Raw genomic sequence first — 19,641 nt, 5'->3', positions numbered from 1 at the left:
GTGAATAATGAGTAATGAACCAGCGCCCGCCAAACCCAAAATCCAGCCTTAAATAGCAGACCAGCAATCAGCTCATCTGCTTCAGCTTGAGTTCGGGGGCGTGGCATACTGGTCGTCATGGCGACCGTGACATATTCTACTATATTTTCTCCACCTAATGATATCTCTGATATCAAAGATATTATCAAAGATAATCTACTGTATCTAGCACGTCTTTGATTATTGCCTAGTTCAATATCAGTGATGCAAAATCATGACAACTTACAAGTGTCCCATAGTATACATTTAGCCAAGGTTTGTGTTTATCATGTGGTTCTAGTAAGTGACCCATTTGTGTGTCTTGGAAAGCCACATGACAGGAAGTACTTTTTTGTGTGGTGTGAAACCTTTAGCCACAGGTGTCTGGGACTATCACCTCTCGACTGAGTTAGGAGAACAACGCACTGAATCCCTAACTGTGGCAGAAATGAGGATTTGAAAGGTAGAATCACTTAAAATCGGACCGTATGCGACCAAACAAGTGACTATGTAGCTTTTAGTAAAGCGAGCTATGTATTAGACGCAATATTTTCCTCATAACCTACTGTATGTGCTAGTACAAGGTAGCCTGCCGACTGCTAAGCTATTAGTAATTAAGTGGTCCTCATTCGTGTTTGTATTGTACGTATTCAATGATTGGGTTTTTACCTCCTGGAGCTGAAATTATCATCTCATTTTTTGATCCTAGCTAAAAGCTACATAGGGATTCATTATTTGACCATTCCAGATGTGTAAACTGTGCCAACACAATCATCCTAGAACACAAAGCAACCGGTCATTATGTCTCACTAATTAGCTTTTCATATTCGACAATCAAAACAACACGCGACTTTTAAAAGCACACCTTCTGACACTGTTTGCCGATTGTATCTAAAATTTGTCATCAAGCGACTCCCACCTCGGCGGATGAATGGATTTGGACTAAATTCCCCTAAAACAAACAAAAACATAGCTTTGGCCTAAAAACAGCAGATATTCTAATACCGTAGTGCGAAAATGTAAGTGTTTCGAAACCAATGCAACCTCGTTTTTGAGAGGTGTAATGAGGACGCTGTGGGCAAAGTGAATAAACATTGCCGGGATAATTATTCCGGAGTTAGACTATGCCTTGGGAAGCATCCTGAGAAGGAGCAAAATTCTTGAGGGGGATCAGGTTGTGTCTTTTTTTGTCTTTATTCCGTCTGTCAATCCGGGTTGAGCTGCCAGTGATCCAAACCTACAGTACAGAAACACCACCACGCTACTTTGCGCTTCGGTTATCGCTAGTTCATTGCTTCATTGCTTTGAATTGAAGCGATTTGTTGTTATTGTCATTGATATCAACGTATAATGTATTGTGTTCCGCAGTAGGAGGCAGGTTGTGTGTGTGTGTGTGTGTGTGTGTGTGTGTGTGTGTGTGTGTGTGTGTGTGTGTGTGCGCGCGTGTATCGGTCGGGCGTGACCGTCTGTAAACGACTGTGATAGGCTGGTGTATGCCTATCACATGCCTAGCACAAGTCAATGTATCTGACCAAAACAAACTGCTAAAGCTACAACTACTTTTCCAGCGGTTTATTACATTGAAAAGAAATTCAGCGATGAAATTAAACCCTGAGGAAAGACCGAAGAGTGCAAAGAAATGGTGATCACTAGTGGGTGCTCCGTGGATTGTTATCAGGCGTGGGAAAGCAGGGACGTGGAATCGGGAGAGAAGGCAGTATTGGCGCCACAGTCCGGCCTACCGGTATCCCACCATCGCATGACCTGGAGCTAAAACCTGTGGGAAACCGCTACATTTATGACGGTTGTATTTTAATCATCAATTCAAAGATTTATGATGCTAGCATGGAGCTCTTTTGCACTGAAAGGAGAAGCCCTCCAATTCTGTGTAATTACAATTAAGACAATTCATTCAACTGCAATTCGTTGTTTTTATTATTAGATCTATAGGTGTTATTTTGTTACATACTCTCAGTCGGACGTCATTTTCGAGGAAAGTTTGACCCTTGGGGTTTTTATGAAAGGACGAGGCTTCTTTGTGTTTTTTCACGTTTCGCAAGGGGTTCATTGATCGCGATAACCGAGGTAACACTGTACAGCCCGTTTTTTTCTGGATCGTGGAAGGTCCCCTTGCATATGAAAGGGGGAACTGTCTCGGTACCCAAAAGATAACCTGCATGACGGGGGCCCCAGTCTCCGTTCCGGAAGAAAAAGCAAGATGTGACAGAATCCGACAATTATTTTCTTTCTTTCTTTGTCCCGTTTAAATGTCACCGTCACCTTCGGGAACAGGGCGGCGGCGGCGAGGGCGGCGGGAGGTCTTCGGGTGTCAGGGTTGAGTGCGCACCTGTCACCGATCTTTTATTCTAACCTTTTTGATGTCGGATCGGATCGTGACGACAATACCAGGGCTTTGGCGCAACCCCTCAAAGTGAGCCGTCGACAAACGAAGACCGCCCCCTGTCAACTGATGTCGGCCTGGGTGACAAAGGAAACCGCGTCTGCCTTAGAGGGACACTAGATAGATAGATAGATAGATAGATACTTTATTCATCCCCGAAGGGAAATTCACATTTCCAGCAGCATCCCTGAGCTGAAAACAATCGAAAACAATCGAAAATAACACGGGAGCTGCTGGAGTGGCTGCCATTCGTGACGGCGCCGGAAGAAACGATTCAATTTGAATCATGTACAAACAAACAAACCGGCCGAATATGAACACAAAACTTTCCTGGTTCTCACCTGTAAGGCCTTTATTGTTGACATATTCCTTAATATCATAAAAAATGGTTTTTCACTTACCATTGTTCACCACATGTAATATCTTCATCATGGTTATTAGTGCTACCTTTCCCTGATCCCATTTTCTCCTCATCGGTTGTTGAGTCCAAATGAGACAAGAACCAAAATTTGGTTTTCTCGACGTTCCCATTGTAGTGTCTTATAATCCGGTGCGCCTTATGTATGGAAGATATAGGACCAAAAACTATTTTTTGGGGGTGCGCCCTATAACCCGCTGCGCCCTATAGTGCGGAAACTGTGGAAATAGCCTGTTGTGGAATTTTCCTTAGTTTTTCTAAAATGCATTGGTAGAAACTCATCAAATCCAATCCAATGTATTTGAAAACCAATTTTCTATCACAAACCAGGACAGGAAACCGGAATGAGAACCCAATCGCGTAACGTTACTCACAGTTTATTGGGGAGAGGAAGAACGAGCGCACACTCGATCCGGGGATTGATGGTCACGGAAATAGATTGAAATCAGAACTAAGGAGTGGTCAAAATCAGACAGATCGGGCAAAAAATGAAACAGGATCAAAACACAAGCAAAAATGGAGATTCACAGGACTTGGCATATCACACAGAGTCTAGCAGGAGTTTCGCAGACGCTCCGACACCAGGCAACTTTCAAGACTGCGTTTAAATAGTCCGGCAGCAATCTGTCAACGCGTGGTGTCAATGAGCGGGGCCTATTGGGCGCCGTGGTAGCCGTGACAGAACCTGGCGCCATACGGCGGGGACCAATTGGGCGCCATGGCAACCATGAGATATTCAGGCAAAAAAAATCCCATGATCCCTGTAAGCACCTGTGCTGCAGACTTTTGTAATAGCTGCAAGCTACCAATACTCTTTTCGGGAAGACCAGAGAGCAGGGTATTACAGAAATCAGTACCTCGGTGTTTCCCTGAGAGAGAAATGGGCGAACTCTGGCTGTAATAAAGCGATAATAAAAAACATATATTAGTTTATGTTTCTTATATGTGAAATCAAATTCAGCTCAGAGTCGAAAATAGCTCAGGAGGGAGAGCCCTCGTCTCGGGATCAAGAGATCGCAGGTTCAATTCCCAGGTCCTCCGTGTTATATGTTGAAGTGTCCTTGGGCAAGACACTGAACCCCTAATGCCCTCAATAAGCAGGTCTGCGCCTTGCATGGCTGCATGGCCGCTATTAGTATGTGAGTGTGTGTGTGTGAATGGGTAAGTGTTTTTGCCCTATGTGGCTTCTTGCAAACATCAAACATGTCTATTTTTTGGTATTCTACTTCTCACTCTTCAACAAAAGGCAGATTAATGCAGAATGCGACTCGTTTTGTGCATTTTATCCCACTTAAGCTTTGAATGTCTGGAGGACATCCAATATTATCCATTGCCCTCTTGGTTGCTTCTATGATTATTTTTTTCCTCGTTTGGACTGAAAGTTTATAGCAACGGCCAGGTATCTATCTATCTATCTATCTATCTATCTATCTATCTATCTATCTATCTATCTATCTATCTATCTATCTATCCATCCATCCATCCATCCATCCATCCATCCATCCATCCATCCATCCATCCATCCATCCATCCTTCTATCTATCTATCTATCTATCTATCTATCTATCTATCTATCTATCTATCTATCTCTTTCTCTCTATCTATCTATCTATCTATCTATCTATCTATCTATCTATCTATCTATCTATCTATCTCTTTCTCTATCTATCTATCTATCTATCTATCTATCTATCTATCTATCTATCTATCTATCTATCTACCTATCTATCCATCTATCCATCCATCCTATCTATCTATCTATCTATCTATCTATCTATCTATCTATCGATCTATCTATCTATCTATCTATCTCTTTCTCTCTCTTTCTCTCCATCTATCTATCTATCTATCTACCTATCTATCCATCTATCCATCCATCCTATCTATCTATCTATCTATCTATCTATCTATCTATCTATCTATCTATCTATCTATCTATCTATCTATCTACCTATCTATCCATCTATCCATCCATCCTATCTATCTATCTATCTATCTATCTATCTATCTATCTATCTATCTATCTATCTATCAATGTTGGTTCATTCAGAGGTCATCAGGGAACTTCTGTGGTCAGTTGGCTGAGCCGAGAGAAGATGGTTGCAATATTTTCGCAACACCTACTTCAGTTTTTTCGTTTTAAATATAAAATGTTGAACCAATCACCTTCCACCGTGTACGTTCTACCTCTCTACCATCTCAGCAGAGCTTAAAAGGACTGAAGTGAAAGGGTTACGGGGCGTGAGCGTGCCAGCGGTGGGTAAGTAGGATTGGGGAAGTTCTGGAAAAGACCCAAATGGATGGTTTGAGTTATGGTGATGCAAGAGACGGGAGCTGCTTCTCTCCTGTTGAGTCGTCTCAGGAGCTGCCCTCCAGGCAACAGAGGGAGAAAAGCATGATGAATAATTAACTGAAAGAAATGTCACAAGTGGCAGGGAAAAGTGTAATCATTCCTCTGGTGGATTTTTAGGATCGCATATGTACTGTGTGTATATAAATATAAATATATATATATATATATATATATATATATATATATATATATATATATATATATATATATATATATATATATATATATATATATATATATATATATATATATATATATATATATATTGAGAGAGAGAGGGGGAGAGAGGAACTCTTTCTGACTCTTTTTTCTTTGTATCTCTCTTTGTAGCTCTCTGTCTCACTGTGTCTATCTTTTTCACTTCTCTCTCTCTCTTTCTTGATGTCTCTTGCTCTTCTTTCTTTCTTTCTTTTTCACATTTTTTTCTTTCTATTTCTCTCTTCATTTCTTTTCCCTCTTTCTTTCTCTTTCTCCTTTCTGTCTCTCTGTTTTTCTCTCTTTCTTTCTTTTCCTTTCTCTCTTTTGCTCTCTCCCTCTTTATTTCCCTTATTTTTTGTCTTTTTCTTTCTCTTGTTCTCTCTCTCTCTCTCTTTCCATCCTCTCTGTCTTTCTCTGCCCCTCTCTCTCTCACTCTCCCTTTCTCTCTTTTTCTCTCTTCCTCTTTCTGTCCATTACTTTTTTATCATTTTGTCTCTCTTGTTCTCTGTCACTCTTTCCATCTTTTTAGCTCAATTTTTCTCTTTAGTTATCTCTCTCTGTATTTCTCTGTATCTCTTTGTCCCCCCCTCTTTCTTCTTTCTCTCTCTCTCTCTCTCTCTCTCTCTCTGTCTTACTCTCTCTCTCTCTATCTCTCTCTCTGTCTTACTCTTTCTCCACCTCATTCCCTTTCTCTTTGGCTTTATTTATCTCTCTCTTCATCACTCAGTCTCTTTCTCTCTCTCACTTTCTCTTCCCCTCTCTCTCTCTCTCTCTCTCTCTCTCTCTCTCTCTCTCTCTCTCCGTCTTTCGCTTCTTTCTCTTGCTCTTCTTTTGCTCCTCTCTTTCTTGTTGTCCTTCTTTCTTTTCTTTCTTCCCTTCTTTCTTGATTTTTTTCTTTCTTTCTTTTCCATATTCTCTCTCTATCTATCTCTCTCCTTCTCTCTGTCTCTCTCTCACTCTCTCTCTGTCTATCTGTTTTTGATCCACTAGTGAAATCTTCCGAAAATTTACAATGTGGCCCTCGAGTTAAAATTGCTTTGACATCTCAATATTAGTGCCTGGTCTCTCTTCAGATTCCGGAGCCAGTTTTCATTCCACTTTTCCATTCGATCATCTTTTTTTACCAATTTACGGCAGCTGTCTGTCCACATTCCGGCATGTTAACTTTTTTACTCGCCAGTTCTCGCTCACAAAAGGAACAAATGACAAACGAGCGTGCGGGTATTCCAAACAAGCTTAAATGAGTCTGGATCACTATGAGAAAGCTCAGCTGTGGAAAATGAGTTATGGATCACTGTGACCCAGTTTAATGAGGTAATTGCAGAAATACATCATTTTTTATGGACAAAACAATGCTTTGTTCCCACGTGGATGCCTTCTAAATTTAATACTCTTCTGCTTTTTTTTCGCAACGGGCAGAAGGGAGGACGGTCTTTGTCTTCTCATCATCTCTAATGCAATATATTTTTATTCGAAGGTTTGGACGTCACAATTTCATCATGTTCTTTCCGTTTGTTTTACTCGAGGATGACCAAACGGGATTTGCCTTGCATCATTTCTTTCCTTATTAATATTGTTCGATCCGTTGGCACAATTTGCGTGGGTAGATTTTCAAAATGGAACACTATTTTTTTTTTTTTTTTAGGAATAACAGTTAATTTTCCTAAGGAAAGTTTTAAAAAATATTACCAGCTTTGGTAGTTAACAGGAAAGACATTATCTCTATTCTTATTATTTTATTGAACATTCACTTTTTAAAAAAGCAAAACCTGGGGAAAGACTACAGGAAACGTTTGACCTGTACTGTAACAAAAATTAACATTCATTTTCCCAGGTTTTCGAATACTTATTTGCAGCTGTGTCACACATTACATTGATTTCTGGATTTTTCTTTTTAGTTTAGCTCACTCACAGTGGACAAATGAAAATTTCAGACCCCTCCATGATTTCTAAATTGGAGGAATAGAGAATTAGCACAATTAGAAATACCGATTTTTTTTCACAATACATATATATACATATGTATATATAAATATATATATTTATATATATATATATATATATATATATATATATATATATAAATGTGTGTGTGTAATATACATAATAATATTTTTTTTTATTATTATGCCCAGGAAGTGTAAAAGGTGAGTCATTTTAGAAAATAAAGTTTGATATTTTGTAGGCGGGTAAAATGTAATAATTAATTCAAAAAATAATACGTAAATTATTGGGGGGAAAATACATATTTTTTGTGTAGTATAAATATGTATTGTTTTAAGAATAATAAAACATTTGTTTGAGTAAATGTTTCATCAACAAAATGAGATGCAAAAAGTGAGTCATTTTATTTTATTAAATGATTTTTTAGATGATTAAATAAAATTGTTAATTTTAATATTAATCAATACATTCTTGGACAAACATCTTATAACGTTTCTAGCGAAAAACAAAAACCATGAATGAAATGTAATAACCAGAAAATTATTTTATTTATTCTGTGTTTCCCTAAATAAGACGCAAATTAGAGTCTAATCCAGGGGTGTCTAACTCATTTTAACTTGGGGGCCACAGGATAGAACAAACATTCTCTTGGGGGCCGGACTAGTAGATAAAAGAGAAAGAAAAAGAGAGAGAAAGAAATAAGAGAAGGAGAGGGAGAGAAAAAGAGAGAGGGTGGGACAAAGAAAGAGAGGAAGGGAGAAAGAGAGAGAGAGAAAAGAGAGAGAGAAAAGAGAGAGAAAAGAGAGAGAGAATGTGAGAAACAAAAGAGAAAATATTGAGAGGGGGGAAGAAAGAGAGAGAGAAGAGAATCCAAAGAGAAATAGAAAGAGAGAAAGAGAGGAGAGAAATGATAGAAAGAGAGAAGGGGAGAAAGAGAGAAGGGGAAAGCTAGAGAGAGAGCAAAATAGAGAAAAGAGAGAGAAAAGAAAAAAGAAAGAGAGAGCAAAAGAAGGTAAAAAGACACAGAGAGAGAAAGAGAGAGGAACGGAGTGTGAGTTTAAAAGGAAGGAAAAGAGAGAGAGAGAGAGAGAGAGAGAGAGAGAGAGAGAGAGAGAGAGAGAGAGAGAGAGAGAGAGAGAGAGAGAGAGAGAGAGAGAGAGTAAGAAATACAAGTAGAGCGTCTTTTTGAGAGGCACCTGGCTTTGGCAACATCAAGTGGTTATATTTCAACCTGCAGCTTGTTTTTCTCTTGTGCTTCTCTGAGATTCAACACCTTAGCGGGCCTGATCCAGCCCTGGTCTAATCTGTAGTCCAGTGCAAATTGACACTCAGTTTCCCTTTTATCCTAGGGGTGAAACGCGATCACCTCCCGACTTCTATCATTCCCATTTAACCCGACTTCCCGAATCACGCGTGACAAGTTAAACCCTGGAGAACGCCATTTTAATCCATCCATCCATCCATCCATTATCTGGGCCGTTTATCCTCAGTAGGTTCGCGGGGGCGCTGGAGCCCATCCCAGCTATATTCGGGCAGTGGGCAGGGGACACCCTGAACTGTTGCCAGACAGACAACTCACTCGCTCAGTCACACCTAGGGACAATTTGGACCGGCCAACTAACCTGACATGCATGTTTTTTGGAATGTGGGAGGAAACCAGAGTGCCCGGAGGAAACCCACGCAAGCACAGAGAGAACATGCAAACTCCACACAGGAGGTTTGATCTCATGACCTCAGAACTGTGCTGCACACGCGCTAACCACTGCGCCGATGTGCTGCCACCATTTTAATCCATGATGACAAAATAAATAAATCTCGCATCGATGGAAATAGCTTGCGTGTTCTCCCCCTTTGAAAAAGAAGGCCTCCTCGTTTCAGCACCTTGGGGAGCTCCCCCCCTGCAGTGTCATTTGACAGACTTCAAAAGACTTTGGGGCCGTTTTCACTTCTGGAGGGAAATGGGAAGGGGAGGAAAAACAGAAAACAGAAAATAATAATCTCCTCGCACACGCGTACGTGCAACTATTTATAAAACCGCGAGAGTGTATTTACATAACTTTAATTCCATCTCTAATTAAAGCCCCGGAGAATCTCCACTCTGCTATAATTCGCCATAATTAAAAAGCAACACAGGCGAAGTGGAGGAAAGACGCGCTTCGCCGTCGAAAGGTAAATGCTCAGGTGTAAACGGATGTTAATTAAATGCTATTGTTCCAAACCGGCGCCCGCCGTCACCGGGAGCGTTTGCAGGTATTTTGTTCGCCGGATTAAGCCGGCGGAAGCCGATTGCTCCGCTGGGGAAGACTCCGGGATCGGCTGTTTGGCGAGGCCTGGCTTAAAGTCAGAAATAGATTTGTTTGCTTTTAATACATTTGTTTGAATCCACTTGGTCTAAGAAGCTTGGGAGATGGCATTTGTGCTAATTAGCGCCGGACGCAAAAATATATTTCCGGATGTCAAAATCTCTCTGCCGGATGGGTGGCTGTCAAGTGTGTTTTAACTTTCTATGAAAAAGAAGTCAAGTCAAGTCGAGTCAGGTTTATTTGTAGATCCCTTAATCACAAGGTGTCTCAAAGGGCTGTACAGACTATTGTAAACTACAGACCATTATGACACAATCCTCTGATCTTAAACCTATATGAGGGCAAGGAAAAACTCAAAAACCTCAACATGAGGAAAATGAAGAAAACTTGAGAAGGGACTGCACATGAGGTAATCCCCCTTCCAGGATGACCAGGCCAAAATGGATGTTGTAAAAACAATTAATACACACAACATAAAATATAGGTTATTCATATGCTGTAAAATAGAAGTGTGTTTTAAGCCTAGATTTAAACAGTTCCACTGAGGTTGCAGATCGAATCTCAGGGGGAAGATCATTCCACAATACCGGGGCCCCAATGGAGAATGCTCTCGAATCTGCGGATCTCTTCTTGGCTCTTGGGATCACTAGTAGACCAGCATTTTCAGAGTGAATGCTCCAGAAAGGAACATAGGGGGAAATTAAATCTGAACGGTATGAGGGTGCGAGTCCATGCAGGATTTTGTATGCTACCAACAGAACCTTAGAATAACATTTTAGGCTAACAGGAAGCCAATGCAGGTTAGCTAAAACCGGGGTTATGTGATCAAACTTTCTTGTCTTAATTTAAAAGCCTGGCTATTGCATTTTATACCAGCTTAAGGCTCTTGATTTTGGACTTCGGGAGGTTATGGGAGTTAACGACGGCTGAAAGTTATTGGTAGTTACCAGGACAAAAAGAAAGTTTTCCGCTATAATGCTAATCAATTTGGGGAGATTCCCTTGTACAGAAAAAAAAGCACTCATTCCCAGGAACCAGCAAACATGGTGTTAAATCTTTTAATATTGGCCAGTGACGCTCGACCAGATCATGCCTCTTTGGGCGTGGTCTTAGATATCTGCTACACTTAGTATTGGGTGACGGTGTTTGAAATTGCTAAACTTGTTAGAAAACCAAAGAAGTGATAATTTTGCGTAATGTTCTGTACTTGAGAATGTCTGGACGGTGCGAACATCATTTTATCAATACATTGCCTTGGATGTTTTACTTTATGTTATCAGATGTCTTCATTGTACATGATGAATTGATACGCTCAGGAACTATCCAAAAAGGGACGCCGTTATTCCACCCATTACACCCAAAATAAAGATGGTGGAAGTCTTTTTTTTGCTGGGCTTATTTTCTCTTCAGTCTATACAAATAAATGTCACCTGACTTGATTTAGATACCATAAAAACTCATGCGTAACATTCACCCAGACTTTGGGTTTTGTTTTTTGTTTTATTGCAGTTTATGCCAGGGTTGGTTAGGGTTGCTTTAACTTGATTACTTTCAATTACTTTTGGATTACTCCAATACCAAATATGCTAATAAAAGACAAAATAAACTAAATATGAATCAAATTACTAAATTTTGTGCAGGCTTGGGGAGTAACGGAATACATGGAATGGCAAAAATGATGTTGGCAAGCTGTTTGTTTCTGTCGCATTTGATGTTAGTTTTGCCGGAGATCAAAGGGATCAAAGCCAGGAGAGAAAGCTTACCAAGTGTTGTGAGTCATCATTGTATTCATATTTAGTTTCTTTTGTCTTTTATTAGCATATTTGGTATTGGAGTAAAAAGTAAAAGTAATTGAAAGTTATCAAGTTAAAGTATCCCTACCCAACCCTGGTTATGCACAAATAAAAACGGTACTTTTCATCGAAACCAAATCGAAGTAGGCTTGAGAAAGCACCTCGCAATCGAGGCTCAGCTTCAACTCCGGTTCTTGAAATCTTTCTGCAAGAGAGCGGATTGGTTTTCCGGAGGCCCCGGCGCTCGCCTCCCGCCGTCGGCTGTTGCGTTTGATCGAGCCGGGGGGACGCCAACAAGCAAGGAGAAGCGAGGCTGCAGCTCAGCATGCGCTCCTAAAGGAAAAGCTTCAAGCTTTTCCTGCGTCCCCTTCCTAACACGCTCTCGTTTCACCGCCGAGCGGCAAATTAAAATGTTTCAACGTTTGAAAGTTGAATGGAAGCTGATGGTCCTTTTTCTCTTTGCCCCCCTCTCCGCCCCGTGGAGAGTCTTGTCTGAGAAAAAAATGTATATTCACCTAATTTGACAGCTACCTCCGTCGAAAATAAATAGGAACGTAACAGCGGCATTTATCTCTACAAAGCTGGCCCAAAATCTCAGATGGGGAGGGGGAAATGTTTATTTTGAGGGGGGTAATAGCATGGATAATATACATTTGTTTGACTAAATGAGGCCTTTTCTCTCCTGTAAAAAACTAGTCAAGTCATGATTATTTGTATAGCCCTTAAAAACAAGGAGTCTCAAACTGCAGACTATTATGACACCATCCCCTGATCTAAAACCTACATGAGGGCAAGGAAAAACTCAAAAACCTCAAAATGAGGAAAATAAAGAAACCTTGAGAAGGGACTGCACATGAGGTAATCCACCTTCCAGGATTACCACGCTGTAATGGATGTTTCATTAACAAATATTCATCCATCCATCCATTATCTGCACTGCTTATCCTCAGTAGGGTGCCGGGGCTGCTGGAGCACATCCCAACTTGAACTGGTTGCCAGCCAGTCGCAGGGCACACAGAGACAAACAACACACATTCACACCTAGGGACAATTCGGACCGGCCAATTCACCTGAGGTGCATGTTTTTGGGATGTGGGATGAAACAAAAGCAAGCACGGGAAGAACATGCAAACTCCTCACTAGAAGGCTGGTAGCTGGATTTGATCCCCTGACCTCAGAACTGCATCTTGGTCGCGCTAAATACTCATCACCGTGCTGCCCCAGTAATGAAAAATACCATTAAAAAAATATATATATAAAATAATATAAAATAATCACAATATCCATACAACTAAACATGACTTGACTTTACTTAATATAAAATAAAAAATACAAGTAAAAAGGACAACCAGGCTGCCATTGATGTTACAATAACAAATACTAATAATAAGGTGTGTCATTTTCTCTATTAAGCATGTGATAACAATGCCCAACTAAGTTCAAAGAGCCTTTATTTACACTTTTTCCCCCACTGCACCTATCTGTTGTTATAAACGTTTAGCACCGCTGTTCCGGGACTCACAACGCATTAGGAAGCAGGAAAGATGAGGGGGGGAGGAGGGATGGAGAGTGATTTCATGCTCGTTCCCAAGTTTTTTTGTTTGTGTATCTTGAAAATGGTAAAGGTAAGAAAATACAGTCCAAGCGCTAACCCAAACTACAGAAAAGATGAAGAAAAATAGAGTTTATTAGTACTTGAGTACCATGACTATAAGCCAAGCTTTTTATGTTTTTTTTTCAAATTTAAATTTCTTTTTTTTTGTCATTCATGAATTTTAAAGAAACTTTATTGTTTTTAAAGAGAACTTCCAGACTTTGTTGTCTATTTACTTTTTTCCTTTGTTTCTTTTTTTCTTTTTTTTCTGAATTTTTCCTTCTTTGTTCTCTTCCTTTTGTTTTTTTTTCTCAGCTTTACACTACTTTTTCTTTTTGGTATTTTTTTCTTTTTTGTTCTATTCCCCCTTTCTTTAAGTCATTTTGTGCATGACTTTACATAATATTTGGTCATGTTGGGATGAAAGAAGCAAAAACAACCTGAAGAGCCGTTTAGGTCCCGAAAGAGCCGGTTCCTTTTAGTGAGCCGAGCCGAAGAAGCCGGTTCTGAAAAAAACTTTAAAAACTCACAAACGCAGTCTAGAGTTAACATTGCGCTGGATAGATTTTCTTGTGCGCTGAGAATGTGAAGGCAGTGCGCGATTGCGCACGCGCGCAGCTTAGAGGGAACACTGGTTGGGACCCATAGATTTTTGAGCATGCGAGACCCCGGGGCCCATCACTTTTCAGAGGTAAAATGAACACTGCCTGACCCAATATGATCTTTTCTCACGGCAGGCTTGAAGCAGATCCACGCCCTATCCATCCAGGGCAATTACGAGCTTCGCATTGACTTGGAGGACTTCGAGAACGGTACAGCGTACGCCCAGTACGGGACCTTCGGCGTGGGGCTCTTTTCGGTAGACCCCGACGACGACGGTTACCCGCTGACGGTGGGAGACTACTCGGGCAACGCAGGTATTATTTCAATCGGATGAAATATTGGAGTTTGAAATCATCCTTCACGAATGTGGCACTTGGTGAAGGATAGCCGTGAGCAATGTTCCCTGTAATTTTCCTTACGGGTCTGAGCGTTCACAAAGTCGGTGAGCAACGCTTGAAACAACAGTGAGCAACAGCAATCCCAAGTGTGGCAACTAAGTCATTATCAAACATGTCCAAAACTTGACATCAAGTTACATTTTGCTGAATTTACGGCAATACTAAATTATTTTTCTCCTCTGAATGAATTGACTCATGTACTATTGCAAGTAGTTTGTTCTTACAATTATTTCACAAGATATCCATTTCTTTTTATTTCCTGATATATTTTGTCGCATAATATTAACATTTTTGGGGGCTTATTTAGTCGGTTGTAAGATACAGAACTCTACTTAATCACATTTTTTAGTGGAAGTACAATGTTGGCAACAAGATTCACTTGATATCATTGGAAATGATTTGAATGCAACACAAACTTTTTCTTCGTTTTTCCGTGTTTTTTTCTCCTTTTTAAAAAATTCCTCTAAAAAAATCGCATTGTGTTTATTTTTTCCGAGCTGTTACTTTTTTCTTTTTGTTCTCTATTTACTTTTTTCCTACATTTCTTTCTTTTCTTTTTTTTCTGGCTTTTTTCTAAAATTTTCCTTCAGTTTTTCTCAGCTTTTCACTACTTCATTTTGGATTTTCTTCTTTTTTGTTCTATTTCCCCCTTCCTTTAAGTCATTTTCTGCATAATGTTACATAATATTTGGTCATGTTGGGATTAAAGGAGCAAAAACAACCCGAAGAGCCGTTTAGGACCCGAAAGAGCCGGTTCCTTTCAGTGAGCCGAGCCGAAGAAGCCGGTTCTCGACAAACTCTACTAACTTTACTCAACTTCGTTCTACTTCGACTCGACTTCAAAATACCGCATTCAGGACACGACGTCAGCGGAACCCGTGTATTTTTACCTTCATGCACTGTAGCTTTGACTTAAGTCGCTTCTTAATTAGTCATTTTGAGCCCTCATTTTTGTGCGCTGGCCGTGAGGTGTGTTCCATCACGTCGATATCCTGATGAAATGACGCGTGTTTAATTGAGATGCTGCATAAACAAAAGCCTGAGGTAGGGGAGATTCTGGAAGCATTGTTAGGTGGGGGGCAAAAAAGCAATTTACCGAACCTTTCGGGAGCATCCCTCTGCCCGGAAAAGGAACGGAGACAGATGTGAGTGATGGAATCCACGGGGGCGCCGCTGGAATGATAGCAATACACACACACACAATGTGATGACATCGATTTAAAAAATAAACAAATAAACGTAAATGAATGACTTCTTTCAAGAAGAAAAATATATTACACTTAATAGGTATTTTATTCTTCCTTGTTCAAGGCCCAATTTGGGTCTTAGTGAGAGGTAGGAATAGGGGAGGAAGAAGAAAAGAAGGAAGGAAGGAAGGAAAGAAGGAGAGAAGGAGAGAAGGAAGGGAGGACCGATTGAGAGAAAGAAATGGGGGAAGAAATAAAGGAAGGAAAGAATGGACAGAGGAAGGAAGGAAGCAAGGAAGTAAGGAAGGAACGAACAAAAGAAAGAAAGAAATGAGGGAAGGAATAAAGGAAGGAAAGAAGAGAGGGAGGAAGGAAGGAAGCAAGGAAGCAAGGAAGGAAGGAAGGAAGGAAAGAAGGAAGGAAGGAAGGAAGGAAGGAAGGAAGGAAGGAAGGAAGGAAGGAAGGAAGGAAGGAAGGAAGGAAGGAAGGAAGGAAGGAAGGAAGGAAGGAAGGAAGGAAGGAAGGAAGGAAGGAAGGACAGACTGAAAGAAAGAAATGGGTGAAGGAAAAAAGGAAGGAAAGAAAGGAGGGAGGAAGGAAGCAAGGAAGGAAGCAAGGAAGGATGGAAGGGAGGAACGAACGAACAAAAGAAATGGGGAAAGGAATAAATCAAGGATAGAACGGAGGGAAGGAAGGGAGGAAGCAAGGAAGGAAGAAAAGAACGAACAAACGAAATGGGAGAAGGAATAAAGGAAGGAAAGAAGAGAGGGAGGGAGGAAGGAAGGAAGGAAGAAAGGAGGGAAGGAAGGAAGGAAGGGGAAGGAAGAAAGGAAGGGAGAGGAAGGAAGGAAGCAAGGAAGGATGGAAGGGAGGAAGGTAGGAAGGAAGGAAGGAAGGAAGGAAGGAAGGAAGGAAGGAAGGAAGGAAGGAAGGAAGGAAGGAAGGAAGGAAGGAAGGAAGGAAGGAAGGAAGGAAGGAAGGAAGGAAGGAAGGACCGATTATAAGAAAGAAATGGGGAAGAAATAAAGGAAGGAAAGAATGGAGGGAGGAAGGAAGGAAGGAAGGAAGGAAGGAAGGAAGGAAGGAAGGAAGGAAGGAAGGAAGGAAGGAAGGAAGGAAGGAAGGACCGATTATAAGAAAGAAATGGGGAAGAAATAAAGGAAGGAAAGAATGGAGGGAGGAAGGAAGGAAGGAAGGAAGGAAGGAAGGAAGGAAGGAAGCAAGGAAGGAAGGAAGGAACAAACAAACCAAAGAAAGAAATTGGGGGAAGAAAGAAAGAAGGAAAAGAAAGAAAGTTCCGGGGGCCATGCCCACGGACCCTCTGCAACAGGGTTGTCTTTCTTTGCATTTCTCTCTGTTTATTTCTCTCACTCTTATTGTCTCCCTCTCTATCTTCCTCTTGAATCTACTACTCCGCCCCCCCTTGAGAGTTTTTATTCTACCATACGGCCCCTGATCTAAAATGAGTAGAACACCACCGCTTTAGAGTGTCTCAAAACATTCTGTGAGAAGAATTTGGGCTGATTTGTGCTGACTCGTTTTTTGTGGCCCCTTTCCCCTTTTCCAGGCGACTCCCTCCTGAAACACAACGGCATGAAGTTCACCACCAAGGACCGTGACAACGACCACTCGGAGAACAACTGCGCCTCCTTCTACCACGGTGCCTGGTGGTACCGCAACTGCCACACCTCCAACCTCAACGGCCAATATCTGCGCGGCCAGCACACCTCCTACGCCGACGGCATCGAGTGGTCGGCCTGGACCGGCTGGCAGTACTCCCTCAAATTCGCCGAAATGAAGATCCGACCCACCCGCGAGCCCGACGGCAAATGAGGCCCCGCCTTCCGCCCCGCCCCCTTCCCCATCCGTCGTACCCCTACCCACGCCCCTTTTCGGCTGATTAGTAAAAGGAACCTCTAATCCCCCCGTTTCATTTCCCACTTTTGGACAAAACCATCAAGGACCAAACAGGAAGTCCAGGACGAGACTATAGAGGACAACTTTCGTCCTTTCCTCCGAACCGGGCCGAGACGATGGTAGCCACGCCCCCTTTTTTTCAAGGTGTGCATACGAACGTTAGCGTGCACAATACACAAACAAACAAAAAAATCTCTCATCTGGTGTCCGGACACTCCTTTTGTTCTACCCCCCGATTTTGGTTCTTTCTTTTTATGCAAATGAGACAAAAAGCACCGTATAAATATATATAAATATATACAAATCATCTCTATATTGAAACGTAAAACAAGGAGGCAGAGTCCGATTTCTACGTCGATTTTTTTTTCACCGGTGATTTTGTTTTTTGTTGGTAAGATTATTTGAGTAAGGGCCACGTGGGGGGGGGCTAAAATATCAATTGAATTCAAGTAGTACAAAAGGAAATTGTATTTTTATGTTTTAAAAGTCAAGTTCGATCATTTTAAATGATTACTTTCTTCTAAGAGACATTTGTGTTTCCAGTTCTTAATAAAGACGAGAGTCCGATTTTGAATTTGATTTAATTATGACAATATTAGAAGATTTTTATATCTTCAAATCAACAAAAAGCAGAGATTTATGAATAGATAATAATTCTTAATATCTATTTCATAATCTTATTATTTATTTTTATTATATCTATAAATATGATATAGCATTATTATCATTCTTATTCTTACTCTGATTCTTATCATTTTTTTTTACGATTATTATTATTATTATTATTTTCGAATATGTTATAAAAATAGTGTTTCATTATGTAATAAAGTTTCTATATTTTATTATTATTTTTCATGGTATTTTTTATATTTTCTTTTGAAATTACATACTGTCCCTGTTCATTTTAGTATTTTTCTTTTATTTAATTTAATTTTTATTTTTTAGTCTGTTTTTGCAATATTACAGATATATTCTCCTTGAAAAATAGAATTTAATTACACGGTACAGTTTTTTAATTTTTATTTTATTGTTATTTTTCATTGTATTGTTTTTTTTATTTATTTACATTTTTTACAACATGAAAGACAGTGTAAGGTATTGTGTTTTTAATTTTTAAGTATTTTATTATATTTACAATAATATATATATCTCTAAAAATCAGTATTTAATTGCATCGTATTATATTTGGATTTTATTTTATTTTTATTTTTTAAGTAATTGTATTTCACTTTATTAACATTAGAAAATTTGAATTTTTTTGCATAGTATTCTGTTTGTATCATATATTTTTTATTGTTTTTCATTGTTTTTATCATTTTGCAATATTGTATGCTGTCCTTGAAAAAATAGTATTGAATTATATATTATTTTCATTTCTTTTGATGTATTATTTTTCATTTTGTTAATTAATTTAAGAACAGACCAACCCATACTACCAGTTGAATATTTTCTTTTATTTTTGGGGCCAATTAACTACATTATGGACTTATTAGTTTTTTCTGCCTAATATCGGCTTTGCTTTACATCAAAATGTGTTACGAAACCAAATGTAAGTTAACTTTTCGCTTTTTTTAACTACAAAAAATCCTTACTTTAAATGCAATTAATATCTGTAAAGTAATACATCTAAAGAAACGTTCATTAGTTGCCAAGACTCCAAAATGTTAATTAATACCATCATGGTTTTATCCATTCTGAATGTTTCCCTCCCACTGGGCTCTTGATTTCGTTCGTCTCTTTCTTTAAATGTCCTCGAAGCTTTAAAAAAAACATGTAAATTTGACTGTACAGTGTGTATGACTTTTAGAGCATGTCCGGTTTTTCTTACGATGCTTAAAAAAACTGAAAAAAAGCAGAATTAAAGCACATACGAAAAAAAACGAAAAAAAAACACAATATACGAGACACAGGGCACACATTCCTTGTTGGAAGAACTCTTGCCGTTGCAGAGCTCCTCTGGTGGCAAGGGGTGGTATTGCATAAAGCGTGACGCCTTAAAGCACATTTCTCAAATGACCTCTCTCTCTCTCTCGAACATGCAAAAACACGCAAAAAACACGCACAATTAAACGCGTGTGTGAGGATGCAACAAGGAAGAGTGCGGTCACGCGTGCAAATGTGCGTGCACTCGGTTGGGCATTGTGCACACGTGGACAAAACAAAATAAAAATGAGAGAGAGAGAGAGGCACTGGAGGCTCACTTCCACACATTTTCCAGGTAATATTTCAATTATGGGTCAAAAAAGTAGAATTTGCATCCCTGTCAACCTCAGCCTATTGCTCCTATTATTAATAATTGATTTTACCCTAATAAAGCTTCCAAAACACAACACGGCACCTTTTTACTCACAGCAAGATGAATTTTGTAGAATAAAAAGAAACAATAGAGGTAATATCTTAAGCCCAGGCCCAGCCTGATCCTACCCTAAACTAATAGCTTCTTCTCCTGTGTCATCACAAATAAAATATGGAAATTCAGGTTTTCTTCGGGTTCGGTCCTGAAAATCAAGTTTA

At 39.8% G+C, this 19,641-nt stretch overlaps 1 protein-coding gene across 2 annotated transcripts in view; it reads left to right on the top strand.

The window, feature by feature from the left end:
• Positions 1-19,018, top strand: part of fibcd1b (fibrinogen C domain containing 1b) — a 250,454-nt gene extending 231,436 nt beyond the window's left edge. For both annotated transcript variants that reach the window (XM_088356031.1, XM_088356030.1), the window contains 2 exons: positions 13,760-13,939; positions 16,778-19,018. In XM_088356031.1, coding sequence (XP_088212157.1) covers positions 13,760-13,939; positions 16,778-17,043 — 446 coding nt within the window. In that variant the 3' untranslated portion in view covers positions 17,044-19,018. The remainder of the gene's footprint in view (positions 1-13,759; positions 13,940-16,777) is intronic.
• Positions 19,019-19,641: the final 623 nt, after the last annotated feature.

Source organism: Urocampus carinirostris, chromosome 16 (genome assembly GCF_059441175.1).
Source record: "Urocampus carinirostris isolate Australia breed hairy pipefish chromosome 16, RoL_Ucar_1.0, whole genome shotgun sequence".
Classification (NCBI taxonomy): Eukaryota; Metazoa; Chordata; class Actinopteri; order Syngnathiformes; family Syngnathidae; genus Urocampus; species Urocampus carinirostris.
Note: the sequence above shows the minus strand (reverse complement) of the source record. Positions and strands in the feature narration are given on the sequence as shown.